The 16,596-nt window shown below is 45.1% G+C and overlaps 1 protein-coding gene across 1 annotated transcript in view; it reads right to left on the reverse strand.

Moving 5' to 3' along the window:
- Positions 1-7,520: 7,520 nt before the first annotated feature.
- Positions 7,521-16,596, reverse strand: part of GPR107 (G protein-coupled receptor 107) — a 40,898-nt gene continuing 31,822 nt past the window's right edge. Inside the window, exon 18 of the mRNA XM_042786606.1 lies at positions 7,521-13,167. Within this exon, the coding sequence (XP_042642540.1) occupies positions 13,071-13,167 (97 nt within the window). The 3' untranslated portion in view covers positions 7,521-13,070. The remainder of the gene's footprint in view (positions 13,168-16,596) is intronic.

Raw genomic sequence — 16,596 nt, forward strand, 5'->3', positions numbered from 1 at the left:
CAGCCTTCCAGAAATGAGCTCATTAAGGCAGAAGAGTATAAAAACACTATCATCATGTCCCAGCTCAGGCACCCAACAGCGGCACCCCCCGGGGGACAAGAAGGAGGCACAGCACTGAGCGACGGGGGATTTGGAGCATACGGCTCATGTCTTCCCTCCAGCATCCCTCCCAGTTGCTACCAATATTTGCACAGCATTTAGGGACAAAGGCCTGCCTGCAGCTCAGGCACAGGCCCCACCAGATTTCAGTTTGGTCCTCCAATCTGATTCAAAATGGCTTGTGCAGCCCCTTCCTTTGCCGCCCATCAGCAAAATACCAATTATTTGCAGTATTTCCCTCCATCTGTGGTCACTGGGCTGTAACCGCGTTGCAGCGGGGGGGGGGGGGGGGTCTCACTGCGTCCCACACCCAGCTGGGGTGATAGCACAGCTTCCCTGCACAGCACAGGCATTTCAGCACAAGCTCTGCTGATGCAAAACCGATGTTAAAGGGATTTAATTCTATTTAAAACTCTACCCTGCCTCCACCACAGGGACTGCTGAAGAGAGAGCTCAGATCACACAGACGAGAGGAGAAAAGTAATCGGAAACTGTGCAAGCCAGTCACTTTCTCTTCCTAATTATTAGCTTTAACACTATTATTCCTTAAATAACAACACTAGTGGCATTTTCTGAGATGCAGTGACATTTCTACATCCAGAGGAACACGGCCCCAGCACAGAAAGACTCCTGGGGCCGACGGGATTGAAATCTGAGCAGTGACTGGGGCATGGAGCAATCCTGTCCAGCTGAATGTGGTCAGTACGCCAGGGAAGGAGCCGGCTTGTTTGCTCAGAGAGGAAAATCCAACGCCGGGCCAGCCCTCGAGAGCAGCTTTGCTTTGCAAATCCCCCTGCGTCCCTCTTCCAAGGCAGACCTCGGCAGCCCGGGCAGTGCTCTCAGCTCCCCGCCGCCAGCCACTGCAGCAGGGTTGGCTTTTTTTATTCAACAACGGCGTGTGCTGCTCACGGTACATCCACTGTCTGTTCACCATATTGCAACGTGCTGCCATGGAAATGATGGTTCCCTGGGCGATATTTGCTGTTGCTGCCACGGTTGGGGGGGGTGGGTGGGGGTCAGTCTTACTTACAGGGGAGCTGCCACCCCTCCTGCCACGCCAGCGCCGGAGGTTGGGATGGGATCTGAGGATGCTCTGCAAAGGCTGGGAGCTGTGTGGGCTGTGCAGCCGCGTCTGTGGCTGCGGAAAGCTTTTCCTTCCTCAGGTATTTACTTAAAATTGTTTAACAAAACCACTGAGCTCGTTTTCCCCAGGACGCAGCAAGGCCGTCAGGCTCAGCCACGCAGCCTTTTGTTCCACGTGGGCTCGCCACGCTGCGTGCATTTAACAAAGCACCCTCAGACACTATCATCAGGGGTTTCCCCAACGTGTTCTTGTTGATTTAATTGGCAGGAACACAGACCTCATGGGAATAGCTGCCATGCAAGCAGCGAGGTTCGGTCCCCCCATTCTTGGGCACTTCTTCGCTTAGCTTCATCGCAAAAGATCTTTTCTTTCCTCCCTTCCTCCCCTCTGCTGATGTGCTCAGACCTGAAAAATCGGTGGTATAAGGTGGCCAAGGCCCAGCACCCTCTAGCCCCCACCTCGGGCATGGCTGGAGCCATGAGGAGGGCTGGAAAATTGGGGATGGGGTAGTACCCAGTACCCCACACTTGCATTCTTGGGTGTGCACTGATGCAGGAGCTGCCACAGGAAGGGGAGGAGAGAGGCAGGGGATGGGCTGCACTGACCAGGCAGTGGATCTTCTCTCCTCCCTTTCCCAGGGTGGGATGAGGCCCCATGCAGAATCCACTCATGCTTCAGGCTTCACTCAGTCCCTTTTTCCTAGTGCATCGTTAGACCCACACATCCATCCATCCATCCATCCATCCATCCATCCATCCATCCATCCATCCATCCATCCATCCATCCATCCATCCATCCATCGGTTACTGCCGTCTCTGTGGCCAGCATTACCCCCAGACCTGTTGACTTGTGAACATCCCCCTTCCACATCCACCCCTGCAAAACCAGATCGAGAAGGTGCTCCACAACCAACCGCCCATGCAAGGGAGGAAGCTGTTGTTGGAGACAGCAGCAGCAAACAGCCTTTGCCCACCAGTGAACTCACCAAGCAGAGCACACACAGCCCATACTTTGTGCTTTCTGGTGAAAAAGCCAAGTTTTGCTAAGAGCTTTCTTGTGCCAAAGCAGGGAGTTGGTCAGCAGGGGAGTGGTGAAGCTTCAAAGCCAAGGATGGGAAAGGAACATAAACACACACACGAGATTAATTATATCAACTACAAAAATAGTAGCTATTTTAAGGTTAATGCCTAAGTGATCTGACTCAGTCAGAAAAAGAGCCAAAGACATTATTGGCATCAGGGCTGTCTGCTCCACCAGGCAACCTGTGGTCACCGCTGGCACAGAGAGCCACCAAAACAGTTGCTTTTCAAGGGCTTTTGAAAAAACATGCCAGTAGAGAGAGGTCAACATCCTCTTGCAACAGCCACGAACAGGGACCACAGAGACGCATCAGCCAGTCCTGGGGACATCCTCGCCCACGCCTCAGCTTCCCAGGCATCACCCGAATGTCAGTTTACAACAATTTTACGTACATGTATGACTTCCAGGCAGTGGGCAGCTTTAAATGGGTCTCCACAGCTTCAAGCTCACCAGCCAGTGGGTTCCTAAAGCTCTTCTAAGCTCGACAAGATGCGAGTGGTGCTGCTCATGCTTCGCCCCTGGTTTCACCGTGGGCCACAGCAAGCACCAAGAGCTGGCAGTTACCACTGTAACTGTTTTGATAGCTGAGCTATATATAACTAAATAAGAAAGCCCTCAGAAACCAAGATTTATAACCCAAAATACTCTGAGACTTGAACTCTAACATCCCTACTGGCTATCACAGTTATACATTAATTTCAGATAGCATGGCATTTTAGTGCCAATACATAGCGTGGCTTTAGAGAAAACACAACAGGAAGAAAACACACCAGGTTTTTGGGCAAATGGCAGCGGGAATGGTGCCCTGCCGGCTCTTTCCTCAGGAAACAGAATTGCAGATGCTGAAATGATGGCCAAATGCAGAGAAAGGTCTGGAAATCAGCACAACCGTGCCAAGGCTGCACATACAGCTGTCTTTTAAAACTGACATGCAGCCGACGTGCTGAGCATTACAATTTGCTACGCTATTAATTTCTCTGTTAAATTCTAGTGTATTTTTTAAAAGACTGTGTTCTCTTTACAGCCTCTGGGGCTGTAATTGTGCTAATGTGGGAACCTGGAAAGGGTGGCTGTGGTGAACTCATCAGCTGTTCTCCTGCCCTGTGCCGCCTGCAGCTGGCTGAGACAAAGCCAAGCAGGAGGAGGTGTTGCGATCTTCCTTCGTGGCACATCACAAATCACAGCTGGCAACTGGGAAACCACCTTCTTTTTCTGCTCCTGCCACACTGATCCTGCAGTAGAGTAACTGCAGAGCTCAGCCCAGCCACCTTGCGCCTTCAAACAAGGCTCAGTACTAAAAACAAGCAGCGTATTTGTTCAGGGACAGAAAATAAAAGACTCATAATGACAACTAAGCAAGTGCTGCAGAGTTTGTCTGCATGAGGTAAGGTCACAGTTGCAGAAGTAGCAGCAGCTTTTTGCAGCAAAGACGCCCCGCAGCATCCACCAGCGCCGTAGAGGGGTCGGAGAGGCTGTTCTCGGCGCTGGGAGCAACGCACTGTATAAGGTTGCTTAAGCACCATTCACCAATTCTGCTGCCCAGCTTCAGCAGTTGTTTTTACTCAAAAAACCCCACCTCTTTGAGAAAAGTGTCCCTAAGACTGCAAGATGTTTGGAGCAGAAAAAAAAAAAAAGCTTTTTTAAAAATATGTATACATAAGAACCTTTAATATAAAGGGACAGTACGCAGCTGCCAGCTGTCTGCTTTCCTGCCCAGTTCTTCGCTGGGAAGGTAGCTCGGTGTCCTTGTCCATTCCACGGTGAGCTGTGAGCCCAGGGAGACAGTTGCAGGGGTGGTTTTCACGCCACGAGCCGGACAGAAGTCAGCCTCTTTCAGAGATTACTCGTGAGTCACATCGGCTCGCCAGCCTCTCGGTGCGGGGAGCCTGTGCTGCAGACACCAGCCTGCCACGGCCGCGGAGCAGCCCACGGAGCAGCGGCCACGGCTGGTCACGGCTGACCTGGTCAGGTTTTAAGACAAGCCACAAACCTCTTGATCAAGCTTCGTCAGCAAACTCTGCTGTCAGCAGTGATGCCTGTCCACCCAACCGCCCCCTTGCAATCGTTAAAGGAAATAAAACGAAAAAAAAAAAAAAAAAATCCCACAAAACCCCAAAAGCATTCAAACATACAAAAATCAACCTGTACCTATTTTTCAAGTTTCGTTGCCATAAGAGGTTGAACTGCTGCCTCCCACAAGGCTGCTCTGATTCATGGCAACACGCAGGCATCGTGTGATTGGTAAATCCCAGCAGATATGCGTGCTCAGTTTTTGCAACAACAGTTAAAACCCTGATTTACCAGGAATACAGATTAGGGCACACAGGTAGCAGCTTCATTTTAACGTAGTACTTTCATGTTTCTCCTACGGAGCAGCCAAGCTCACTTAAGACATATACAAGGTTTAATAGTAAAACAAAAATGAACCCTCAAACCAGAAATTACGCACACAATATATTTCACACAGAGATAAGCAAATGGAAGAAGACTGACTCAGGCATTTAGTCCAGCTCACAGCCAGTAAGGGGTCATTCCCTACAGTATATTTAGCAGTGATTTGTCCAGTCTAGTGTTGATTATCTAAAACAGGACAGAACTGTCTCCATTTCTCGAGGGAGATTGTTTGCAGCCAAACCCATCTCATTGGCAAAAGGTTTCTCCTAACATCTTGTTTTCCTCTGCTTTCATTTCATCTCACCTCTCCACAGCTCGGGCCTTGAGCCACACTAATTAATTCCCCACTCGTTTCTGCAGTTTCCCCCCGTGCAGCCATTTTGTAGCGTGCTACATCTTCTTGGCTCTCTTTAATCATCACTTAGTCAGGCTTACAGCTTTAATTCTTGTAATCTTCTGTCATTGCCCAATTCTCTCGTCTCAGTCACTGCAGATGTTCTTTGTAGCCCCTCCAATTTGGCTACCACCTCCCGGTAGGAGATCCGTCCCAAAATGAGCAAGTTTGGCTTCTCCCAGGAGACGTAGATCAATACCTTCAGAGCCGTGTCGGCTGTGGGATTCCTTCCCACTTCAGAGAGCTCCTGCAGAACAAAGCACCCCAAGCAGCTCAGGGAGAAGCCAGCCGAGGCACTAACAATTGCTCTTCCACACCCCGCAGTAAGTGGTGGGTGCATACGCAATGGGCTGCCAAGGGGATATTGTGCCACCCTACAAAAATAACTCAGGACTGAAGACTGTGTAGAAGATCAGCACCCCAGAAGAGCGTCCTCGGGGACAAAGAAACCACCTCACTAATATATCTACCCTCGCTGCAGGAGACCCATGCTGTTAACAGCTCCTCTCATTGAGGATTCTGGAAGACTTGCCAAGCTCAGCACAATCATCCCAAGAGGGAATAGTAAAAGGAGTTTTAAGCCATCTCCTCCATTTTGATTCTCACCTGTGCCACCAACCACCACTGTCACAGTCTCACCTTGTATGCCTGCTTGTTTTTCTCAGTAATACAAGAGATGTCTCATGCATTATATCTCAATTACCCCACTAAAAATATTCCACAGGGGAAAAGTCAGGAGAAAGCAGCGTCACCCCAAGTTACATTATTTTCCATAGATGAGAAAGAAGAAAGGAATGACATGCATTTGTTATTACTTAAGACACATAAAAGCTCGTGTCCGAACTGAGGACCCCAATATCAGGATCAGCTGTGCCAATACAAACTGTGTTATTACCTCTTCTGTACAAAGCAATTTGTTTTTATTGACCATTCACTATACAGGGCACTGCAACACGCTCCTGCTCATTAGAGTCTGTCAGTCAGAAGGCAAAGGAAGGTGAAAGCAAGATTTAAAGAGAAGGCAGCTCTTTGCAGTCATGAAGATAATCTTGCTAGAGCAAGAGCATTGACAGCAGGCAGCTTGGACTGCAACAAGGAGCAGCAAATGATCAAGACAGCTCAGAATTTCAGACACTAGAGGAAAATCCTTAAAGCAGGCGGAACAATTTACCTCCCCTGGACAGGGGAACACCTACAAGCTTGCATCCAAACACAGCACACTGAGGAAAGCTTTCTTAGGACTCTGGTTTTGTTTATTCTCCCCCCCCCCCCCCATGTAAGTCTACCAGACAACCTCCACTTTCAATAGACCTTAAATAAAATACCAGGAGCTCTGATTGCAATTAGGGGCTTTTTCTTTTTGTGTCTGTTTGGAGAACATAGTCAGAAACCAAGTTGTTTTTTTTTTTTTTTCCCCACATAACCTACACATGGTCTCAATCTCAAGTGAGTCTTCCCACAATTTAGTCCCACTTTACACAGCCCACCCCTAACATTTCACCTTTCATTACTGCTGAGCCATTTTTTGGCCCAGTGCAGCTAACTCCACTGAAGTGCTGTGCACTTAAAGCAGGGTTGAGTTTGGCTGCTGTCACTTTAAGGGGAAATGTTTTCAGACCAAATAGACAGAAAATGCAAAGGATGTTCAGCTTGGAGAACCCAACATCCAAGAACTACCTGCACGAAATAGATATAAGCTACCCCAGTGCAACAACCAACCCATCACCTTCATCACATGAAGTTAGTTTCATTTTACAGCAGGCTATTAGTAAGTCCAAAGCCCATGTACTTTTTATAGTTTAGTTTTCTGGTAAAACACCACCCACCCAAAGGCTTGAGGCAATGCAGAACTGGCTGCTTAGGATTTGCAGGGTAGAGAACACAGGCTATTTTTGGCATTACCCCTCTGTGGTAGGATGAGAACTATAGGGTAAACTGTAAGAAACGTCTTTAAGACCTACACATTGTGATGAAGGACATATGCTTTGGAGGGGCAGGGGATTATCAGGAAAATCACTTTACAGAAATACTTTGTCCTCTTCATCCCTGCCAACCCAAGCAGTTTGCAGAACTGAAATGCATGGGTTGACCCTGGAAGAGAACAAATACAATCACCCTCAGTCCAGCCTAAAACAAACGGGTCAAAGACTTGCACCTTTGAGATCAGATCCAATAGTTAAAATACAGGTTTCTACCCCTTATTTCTGACAAGAAAGCTGACACCAAGCCCTGTGGAACGAGGAGCCCACAATGCTGGTGAGCAGCAACAGGCCCTGGCTGCGCCTGCCCTCCCGCCCGAGACTGCGAGGCCACGAGAAACAGGGCAGTGAGAAACACTTCCATTCATCTGGGGCTCAGTCCACAAACTGCTGCAGAAGTTCAGCTTACCAAAGTGAAAGAGGAGCTATGGAATCAACGGGTCAGCTTGGTTGCTAGCAGTTCAGAAGCAGAAAATGAGATGCATTGAACTTCTTTCTGGTCAATCTTTATTTTACACGTTCAGCATGACAGCAGGGAAACCAAGTTACACAGACCGTCCTGATTTGCATCTATCTTGCCTCTCTTCAAATACTGTTTGTTGTTCTTATAATAAAGTTTAAAAAAATACTGAAAAAAATCTATTTGTACATCTGAACATGAACTGAGGAATAGGATATTTACAGGTCACCAAAAACCCTGAAACTGGACCCTGATGTACACGGGAAAGTCTTTTTGAGTTCTTTTGGAGGCCATTTACTAAATGAATTCAAAGTGACATTGTACAAGGTGCCCTAAAGCTGCTTAATGACACAAGAGGATCTAGAATTAATTATTAATAGTTACTAAAGGAAAAGGGAAGCTATTTAGACCCATACTCTGTTTTGACAGAACAGGTACCAGCCCAGCGCTCCAGTATCCTAGCTACAAGACTAAGTGCTTCTGATAATGTGAAGGTTGGGCTCTACTTTATTACACAGAGAGCAGAACACCAAGTGAAATCCCACAGGGAAATATTTATTAAGAATTGTCCTTTCTACAGGATTACTGCAGTCAAAACAAAAATGGGTTCTTGAGCCAGTCAACCTACAAGGAGTGACTCTCTTCTCGGCCACTTTCTTCCAGTACCGTCACTTCACACGTAAGTGTCTCAGTATTTTTCTTAAATCCTGTTCCAGCCACTTGCAAGTACGGATCATGCACAGTTCTTACAGGATCATTGCTATATCAAAGCAAGAAACTACAAGGGGGAAAACACACAGCTTCCCAATATTGCTAAGTAAAAGTGATTAATAAGCCCAAAACAGCATCATACCCAGTGGCTACAATAAAATTAATCCAATTTAGAATGTTTTCCAGCAAATCAACCCCAGGGAACACAAAGAAACATTGGTCAGGTGCCTCTGGGCAGCACCACCTCAGTTTTCATGACACATTCAGGATACTGAAGTTACACACAATGTCACTGGTTTTACATGGTGTAAATCCTGTTATGTTTTAAATACCACTGTACCTTCCATCTACTACAGACCACAGCTCCACGCTCTTTTTACAAAGGTGAAAAATGGGGAAGTGTTTTATGACTGAAGTGGAGGTCATAACACAGAATCAATAAAACACATTTGCTTTAAAGTAAAAGTAGTCTGTTAGCAATCATGACAGGTCAAACTGAAGGAGACAAACCAGGTAGACTGAAGGAGGAAGGATTTCCTTCCCTTTGATACCTGAGCTACTACCTGATTTATTTTTTTAATAGCTAAACAGCTTCAGTTCTCAGAGCCCAACAGGACAAATACTCAATATTTGCTTCAAATGCAGCCGGACAATTTTCAAGTAGACAACAAAACCCCCCCCTTTCTTGTCAATTTGATTGTCACTGGCCAGACTGCATTTCTCTTCTCCAAGAAGAGCATACTGAATGGAAAAAAGACTTAACACACTAAAAATCTTCCACTAGGCTTTCACCAAGTGTGCACACTAGAGTCATTAGGACGTGCCCTTTCATGGTCAGAAGGAATGTTACAGTGCTTTAGGATACGTGGTGGATGCACACTCATGCAAGAGAGAGTCCACTTAGCTTAGAAAAATACACCTTCCACATTACTAGCTCCAAGACAAAATACTGCAATGCAGCAAATTTTTACAACATGCTCCCGGGGTATGCCAGCATGGAAATCCAGGAACAGGGCACTCAGCTGAAGAGAAACACTGAGCAATGCACTGCACAGACCATGACATGCTGAGTTAGATGACAACATGAAAGAGCATCTTAATAGGACAGCATGTGGTTTCTTCAACTCGAACTGCTACATTTTGAGCAAGCAGCAGCAATGTTCTGGATGACCCCATTATGTCTTGCTTTCTTTTAGTACGTCTCTTGATGAAGCATCAAGTAAAATATTTTCAAGCCTGGAGAGCGCAAGAGTCTGGCACTTGCATTGCAAGGAGGTTTCCTCTGGAAGACAGCTTGCTGAACAGTTACAGCAGGAAGGAGGAGTGCATCAGTTGTGTTTGCATGTGAGCATCAACAGGGAGTTACTGGAGCATAACCTGCATTACAACTGAAGACTGAACCTATCTCATTTTTGTCTGCAGAGGGTGCCGAGTACTCCACTGCAGCAACATATGTGAACACATTCAAAACCATTTATTCTGAACTGCACCGGACCTGCTTTCCCAGGACTTCTGTCATTATACCGCTGTGTACTCCCAGGGCGATTGCTGTAGTTGCTCACTTCAGTAAAAGGCAGCGACAGGAAAGTAAGGGTGTATACCCAAACAACCTGTAAGCCACAAGCAGCTTTCCTATTTTCCCTCCCTGTTAAAGACGGAGCTTCCTACCAGCCAGCCAGCTGTCAGCACCTGAAAGGCCAGCACTGTGATTATCCGGCCTGGTGAGCTCTGAGCTGCTGCATTTCACCAGCAGCAGAGTCAAGCACTTGCCAGTCTTGCAGGTGTGGGCTCCCCTTGGGAGGAAGAGGAGGGGGTAGCCCTCCCTTTGATGGTTTGTGGTGCAGCAGACAACTGTGCTGCGACAGAAGCACAACCGCAGCCATCCCCTCTATCCTCCAACATCCCCACACCATCCGATCCATCACACAACCCTGCAAGACTAATTTTCCAACCCACTCGGAGGAATTCCACCAGAGAAAGTAGAAATTCACTTTGGAAATGGCTGCAGTAAGAACTTTCTATCACTCTGGTTTTTGATTTGTACATCCACATTAATTTCTTTACTAATGCTTAGGTCTGACTAGTTACTGTTGTACTGCTGGTTAGCATCCTGCATTAAGTGTCAGCTGAAGTTGGTTGTACAGCTGACTGCTGAAGCTCTTCTAAAAACACTTACGGAATACTGTTGTGCCTTTTCATGCCAAGGCAAAAAGAAATCACCCATTTTTTGACCTTTGGTTAGCAAGCCAGGGATGTGGCAGATAACCTACACGATACGCAACTTCAGCAAAAAGGTGCATATAAAAAAACCAAACCTGAGACTATGGTAAAAGCTCTTGCTAAGTGGGCAGCTCCACTGATGGTGAGGTGTGGAACAGGCAGCTGTTTGGAACCCGGTCAGCATTTGCTGGGATCCTGGCACAGCCCCTCAGGGTTTGGGGTGAAATGCCACACCCACCAGAATTTCTTATCTCCTTTGCAAAAGGTGTTAACAGATTGTAAAACAGCAGCATGCCCAGTTTAACACTGTTCTTGCACTTCTGTTCCTGACAGCAAACCCTTATCCCTTACATACTTGAGTGCCAACGGACTTCAAGTCTCCAGTGGACTATTCTGAACAAAGTTTACAGCCTGTTTGAGTAGCCCTTTGTATCCAGACAGTGACATTTCCACAGGGACGGAGTAACTGCAGAGTGAGAGGATGAGTTTTTCAGGTATTGTACTTAAGCATATGATGAGCTAGGACTGCTTATGTTTGTTTATAGTCCAGTTTCTCACAGCTCAGCTACTTAATATGTAGAAGATTTCTTCATACAGCAAGTCTAAAAGCCTCACAGGTCTCCCAACAGCCTTCCTAGTGGTGTCAGCTCTCTGTTTCAAATAAAACTGTATCATTGCAAGACAAGGACAGCAGAAATCAAAGTATCACTGCTGTGATTACTATGCAGTTACAGCTGAGGAGGAAAACACATAAGAGGACTGTACCCAGAGAAGGGGGCTACTCTCATGCTCCATCAGAAGAGAAACCAGTTCCAGGTATCAATGCAGTTGGATTCATTTCTACCATTTCCAGATGCATAGAAACAACACCTAGGAAGAGAAGTGGCAACGGGAGAAAACTGCAGGTCTTGGTACAGACTGCTCATTTAAGAGCTTTACAATCCCTGTTCAAGACTGAGGAAGAAGTGATTCAAGGTTCCAAAGAAAAGCCCCCTCCTAAACTTAAAGAATAAAAAACCCCTAGTGGCTAGTATTCCTCTCATCCGTTGTGCCCCAGAGATGTAGTCCCTTCAGTCAAAAAAACAATTCCTAAATGAGTCTGTAGAAGATGCTGGCACATCCGGAGCTCTGACGATGCCTATCCCTGTCACCCCGACACAAGCACTTTGCTCAACAGCACCATATGTCAATGTCTCCACATGAATATTAAGGCTTCAGTAGGTCAGTGAGTTATACTCAATTTATTTTTCTTAAAGCTTATCCTCTTTACATCAGTGAACCACCTCCATCCTCCCCCAAATTAACAATCATTTGCTATGCCTTACTACTACAGCTATGGGGGGCACCAGCTTGCCTTACTAATACCAGAGTACTACAGACAAAACGCACGTGGCATTTGTAAAATGTTTCTAAAGATTCCACTGCAAGTTTGCAGCCAATAGTCAAGACTTCCCATATTACCCTGCAGTGAGGTTCTAGTCATCACCATCTCCTGACCTGACAAAAATCATTTAGGACTGGGAGCTGCAGTTTTGGTGGCAATACCATTTTGACCAGTTCAGCTCATCTCAAGCAGCAGTTTCATTAATCCTACGTAGCCAGAGGGGTACAAGTAGCCATCCCGAGATAAGCAATTCAGCATATGGTGAACCAGAGATTTGTGCTGCAGTACATTTACTAGACAGATTCCCACTGGAGATTCTAGTACTGTTTACACTGTGCCAAAAAGGGGTGTCTTTTGAAATACCTTGGTAATATTTTATAAAGCAGAGCAGAGTGCTCTGGGTCACAACTTGAAATTAAAAGTTTAAGATAGCATGGCAGATCCCTAAAAAGCAAGCATCAGTCTTACACCTCTTGTGTACTTCTTGTCAGACGGGTGTGAATCAAGAGCAACTCCATGAACAGTGGAGAATTTACATTAGTGCTTATTGCACTATGGGCTAGTGCTGTTAATGGGGAACACTCACTTGCTTCCTGTATAGCAATACATTTGAAAACCTGACATATTCAAGTGGATACCTGCATGGGTAAGACAAGAAGGTACTCATCACTTTTCCACTGATGTGAGTAGTGGCAGAAGTCATCTGATCCAATACCCCATTTAGTCTCTCAAGTAACTGCAGCTGTTTATATTCATTTGTTTTGCAATGTTTTGTCCAAGACAAAAGGAGTGTTTATAAAAAGAAAAAAAGAATACTTAAATCTCTTATCTTCTTTTCCCACCTTCTGACACGCTTTGTAATTCTCAGTATACATGTTACATAGCAAGTGTGTGTATATATATATGCGCATTATATAAAATATATACTTTACATACACACTAAAGGTCTCTCTCTTCACATTAGTATTACACATTCTGAAGAACGCAACTGCAAACAGTTCAGAATACCTAACCGATCCAGAAAGGGGAAAAAATAATAAGCTACCCAAAATCCCTAGGAAAGCTTCAACTCCTTGCAGGTACCAAGAGATCCCATTTTCTTATGAGCAGAGAAATAGTTATATTTCCGCACTGCTTTGCTCCCCCTAGGCACACCCCACTCTGCAGTTTCAGTGTCGGGAAGTGCTAGTTGCTCCCTTTCCACTGAGAGTAATATTAATAAATTAAAAAAAGTTTCTCTGAAAGTGCTGCCTTAGTCCAGTCCATCACGCCGTGCTTTCCCACTCGCCCTGTGGCTCTGCTGAACCATTCACCACTTTCTTGACCTTCTTCATGCCTTCCATTACTCCAGAAGTCGTCACCCTGAAAGAGAATGGAGAAACATCACAAAACAGAACTTGAACAGTAACATCCATTTCACCAGCAGCCCATGCTTGTCTTCCTGCACACATCAAATACCACTTCTCAAGGGTCGCTGTACCAAGACCTAGCAGTCTCAGTGTTTGGTCTCTCCTACTGCTACCATTTTACAGGCCAGGTATCATCTTGAACCCAACACTGATGGGCACTGGGAGCAAGGGCACTGTCCTTGAGAGCCTCAAGGCCCTCCCCATTAAACTAAATCATTAATCATTAAACTAAACCAGCAAATAATACGTGCTTGTACTTGAAATAAGATAGCAGGGGTGGTTAAACAGTTAAACCAGGTGTTTATTTGCTAAAGTTTGAGCAGCTCGCTTAAAAAACATTTTGCTATACAGCTGAACACTCTTAATTCTGTGCACTAAAGACTTTCTTCTGCATTTGCAATGCTCTTAATAGGTACAACGTATTATACAAATGCACACACCGTGGACAGTGCCCTAAAAAGAACCTTATTAGCTTAATGCACACCAACTCCTGTTAATAGCAAAATTACTCTATGAACAGCAACAAAACAGAAGAGAGAGCTCATCCTTTTAATACCATCCAAGTCTGGATTTGTCATGGCAATCTCACCATTGAACTATAAAGCCTCATAATACCGTTCAAATATTAGGCAGACTGTACTGTTTGTCCAGCCAGAATAGCACCACTCCTCTCAGAACTACCTTCGCTATCCAACAAGGTCTTCTGCCCCACAGCCTTCTCTTGCTATACAAAACAGGCTATTCACATGCACAAGACATTTGCTTTATTCTTTCGCACAATACGATTCTCATTCCATGCAGGTATTTGTTTCCCACAGATGTGCTACAAAGGTTATTTTGGATGCTAAAAGTAAGAGTGCCAATAATTCAGTGCATTCACAGGGGATGCCTGGAAGCGTACACAAACCTGTCCTGTTTAAAGATGCCGCTGTCAGTGTTCGTGTGCTTTCACCTGCTGTTTACCATGTAAGAATACAGTATTTGATCAGACTAGCTAACGACATTTTCACAGTATCACCAAAGAGAAGTAATCTTCAGATACACTCTTTGATAATGCCCTTAGTTCCATGTTAGAAATCAGTTTCTGTTCATCTACTGTAAAAATAATTTACTCAGACTGGTGTGTTCAGTGGCTCTCTAGCAGTGGCAGTACTGGGACTGGCAGTGGTCCAGACACTTTAGAGTGGGCTTAGATGAGCTTGTGTTTAAGAGAACAGGGATAGGGTCAGAAGAGTACAGATCAAATAGCAACTTTATTCCCTATTGAAATAAAAAAAAGAAAAAAAAAAGATGGAAAAAATTAAGCAGGATGCTTAAAGAAAGACTGAATTAGTAAACATTTGCCTGGAAGAGATCATACCAAGTTTATCAGCACAGAGAACGTGTAGATCTCTTAAATTCTCCCTGTTGACAAAGGTTTTCTCACAGTCATATCGGAAAAAATCCAGGGAAACGTGAGCTAGACAAAACCAAAGTAGATGCATAACTAATTGAAAAAGCATGAATTGAGATGTACTTAATGGTTTCCTGTCAAAAGTGAAAGAACATTGAGCGTGGTTCCAGAAAGGTCTGTCCTGGGTTCACTTCTATTCAGTATTTTCAGTAATTGCCTGGGTAATGGAATAGAGAACTTGCTTATTAAATCTGCAGAAGACACTAAGAGCTACATATTTGAGAACAGGACTAGAATGCAGAAAGAATCTGGCAAATCAAAGTAATGCTCTGAAAAATATGGGACAACGTAGCAAGACAGCTACCAAGTTTACCCTTCAGAAATAATAAACTTTGTAAGTACAGAGTAAGGAGCTAAGTATCACTTCTTCAAGGAGGAGCTGAAGATGACAATGGACTACAAACCAGAAATGAGCAACTAACATAGCAATGCAACAGCAGACATACTGGGGTATATAAATAGGTGTTTTATGCATACATGATACCAACATGGTCCTAACACTTGACTCACAGCTAGTAAGGTCCCACCCGGCACACAGCCTAGATTTTAGCACTCTAATACAATTACAAGCCCATTGCACACCGAGATGATGACAAAAGTGATGAGACGTTATGGCTAAGAGGGAATGATCCACTTCCCACATTCCTGGAGGGACAGGACAAACAGCTACATACTGAAATTGCAGCCGGGCCAAGTCATGTCATTTGTTACCAGAGAGGCCATTTATAGTTCCCCAGTCCCCCGGCAACGACCACAAAGAACTGGGAGATATTTCAGGGTGGATTCCTCAGCAGTGAAAGTTAAAGACCATCTGATGAGCACTGTTCTTGTCTCATGAGAAGTGTATGGCATAGCTCAAGTCCTCGTTCTCTCAGATTGTTTGTGTACAACAGGTGATTCCTCTCAAAATCAGTTCAGTCAACATGCTTTAGCACCCAATAAAATAAGGATATCAGCGCTAAGACCAAGCACACTGCAATTCTCATTCCAGTCTTCCGAGCTGTCTCAGGACTTCAGCTCTGACCTGCAATATTCTAAGTAAATGTTCATTACCTGCAGTTTGCTGAACTGCATTTCTAGCCCACAAACTAGCAGTAGTTAAAATGCAACAGATCCTTCTCACTAAACAATCTCTCTCTAGAGAGAATTTTTGTGGCTGTTGGAGGGATACCAGTCACAAATGAGGCACAAAAAGAGTTACCCGAACACGCCACTGCAGACTGGTAGGCGCTGTGGAAATTTCATAGTTTTCTTTTTTTCCCCCTCCCAACATTGTATCCAAGGCATCAAGGAATGGCTAAACATTCAGAAGCATCTTTGGTCCTCCACAGTGGTGTCTCTCAGCTGTATTTTCTCCTGTTTCTTTTTGTTTTATAGTCCAATAAGAAACACTAATACCGGCAGCAGCCAGCCTTTACAAGGTATTGCAAACTAGAATAAAAACTGATCAGCCATTGAGCAAAAAAGCTGATCTCTGCAAGGAAAAGATGTGTTAGGTGAAGAAAATCACTTCTAATGGAGAGCATCATGAATCAGCCTGCCTTGAAGCACAACCTGAAAGAGAGAAAAGCAACCAACCAGGACTTCCAAGTCTCAGCACAGATGTGGTTGCCTCATGATACAGTGAGAAACTCCAGATCCCAAGCCATAAGCAAAGGTAGGTCGGTGTTACCACAACAGTTCACAATGTTGAGGTTGTTTTGGGTGTTAGAGAAAAACAAAGTTAGTCTCCACACACTCAGCAAGATGGATTTACCAAACTGAGAACAAAATCATTAATGGCTTTTCCTGCAATTCCTCCTCCAGTGGAAATATCTTAACCCCACATACATGTATGAACATCATTCTCAACCAAGCTCTGTAGAAGAGTACTTTGGTACCTGACATTTAAAGCAAACTTACAGACCTAATGAAATAACTTCCTGCAAA

Source organism: Tyto alba, unplaced genomic scaffold, assembly GCF_018691265.1.
Source record: "Tyto alba isolate M040663 unplaced genomic scaffold, T.alba_DEE_v4.0 Super-Scaffold_11, whole genome shotgun sequence".
NCBI classification, from domain to species: Eukaryota; Metazoa; Chordata; class Aves; order Strigiformes; family Tytonidae; genus Tyto; species Tyto alba.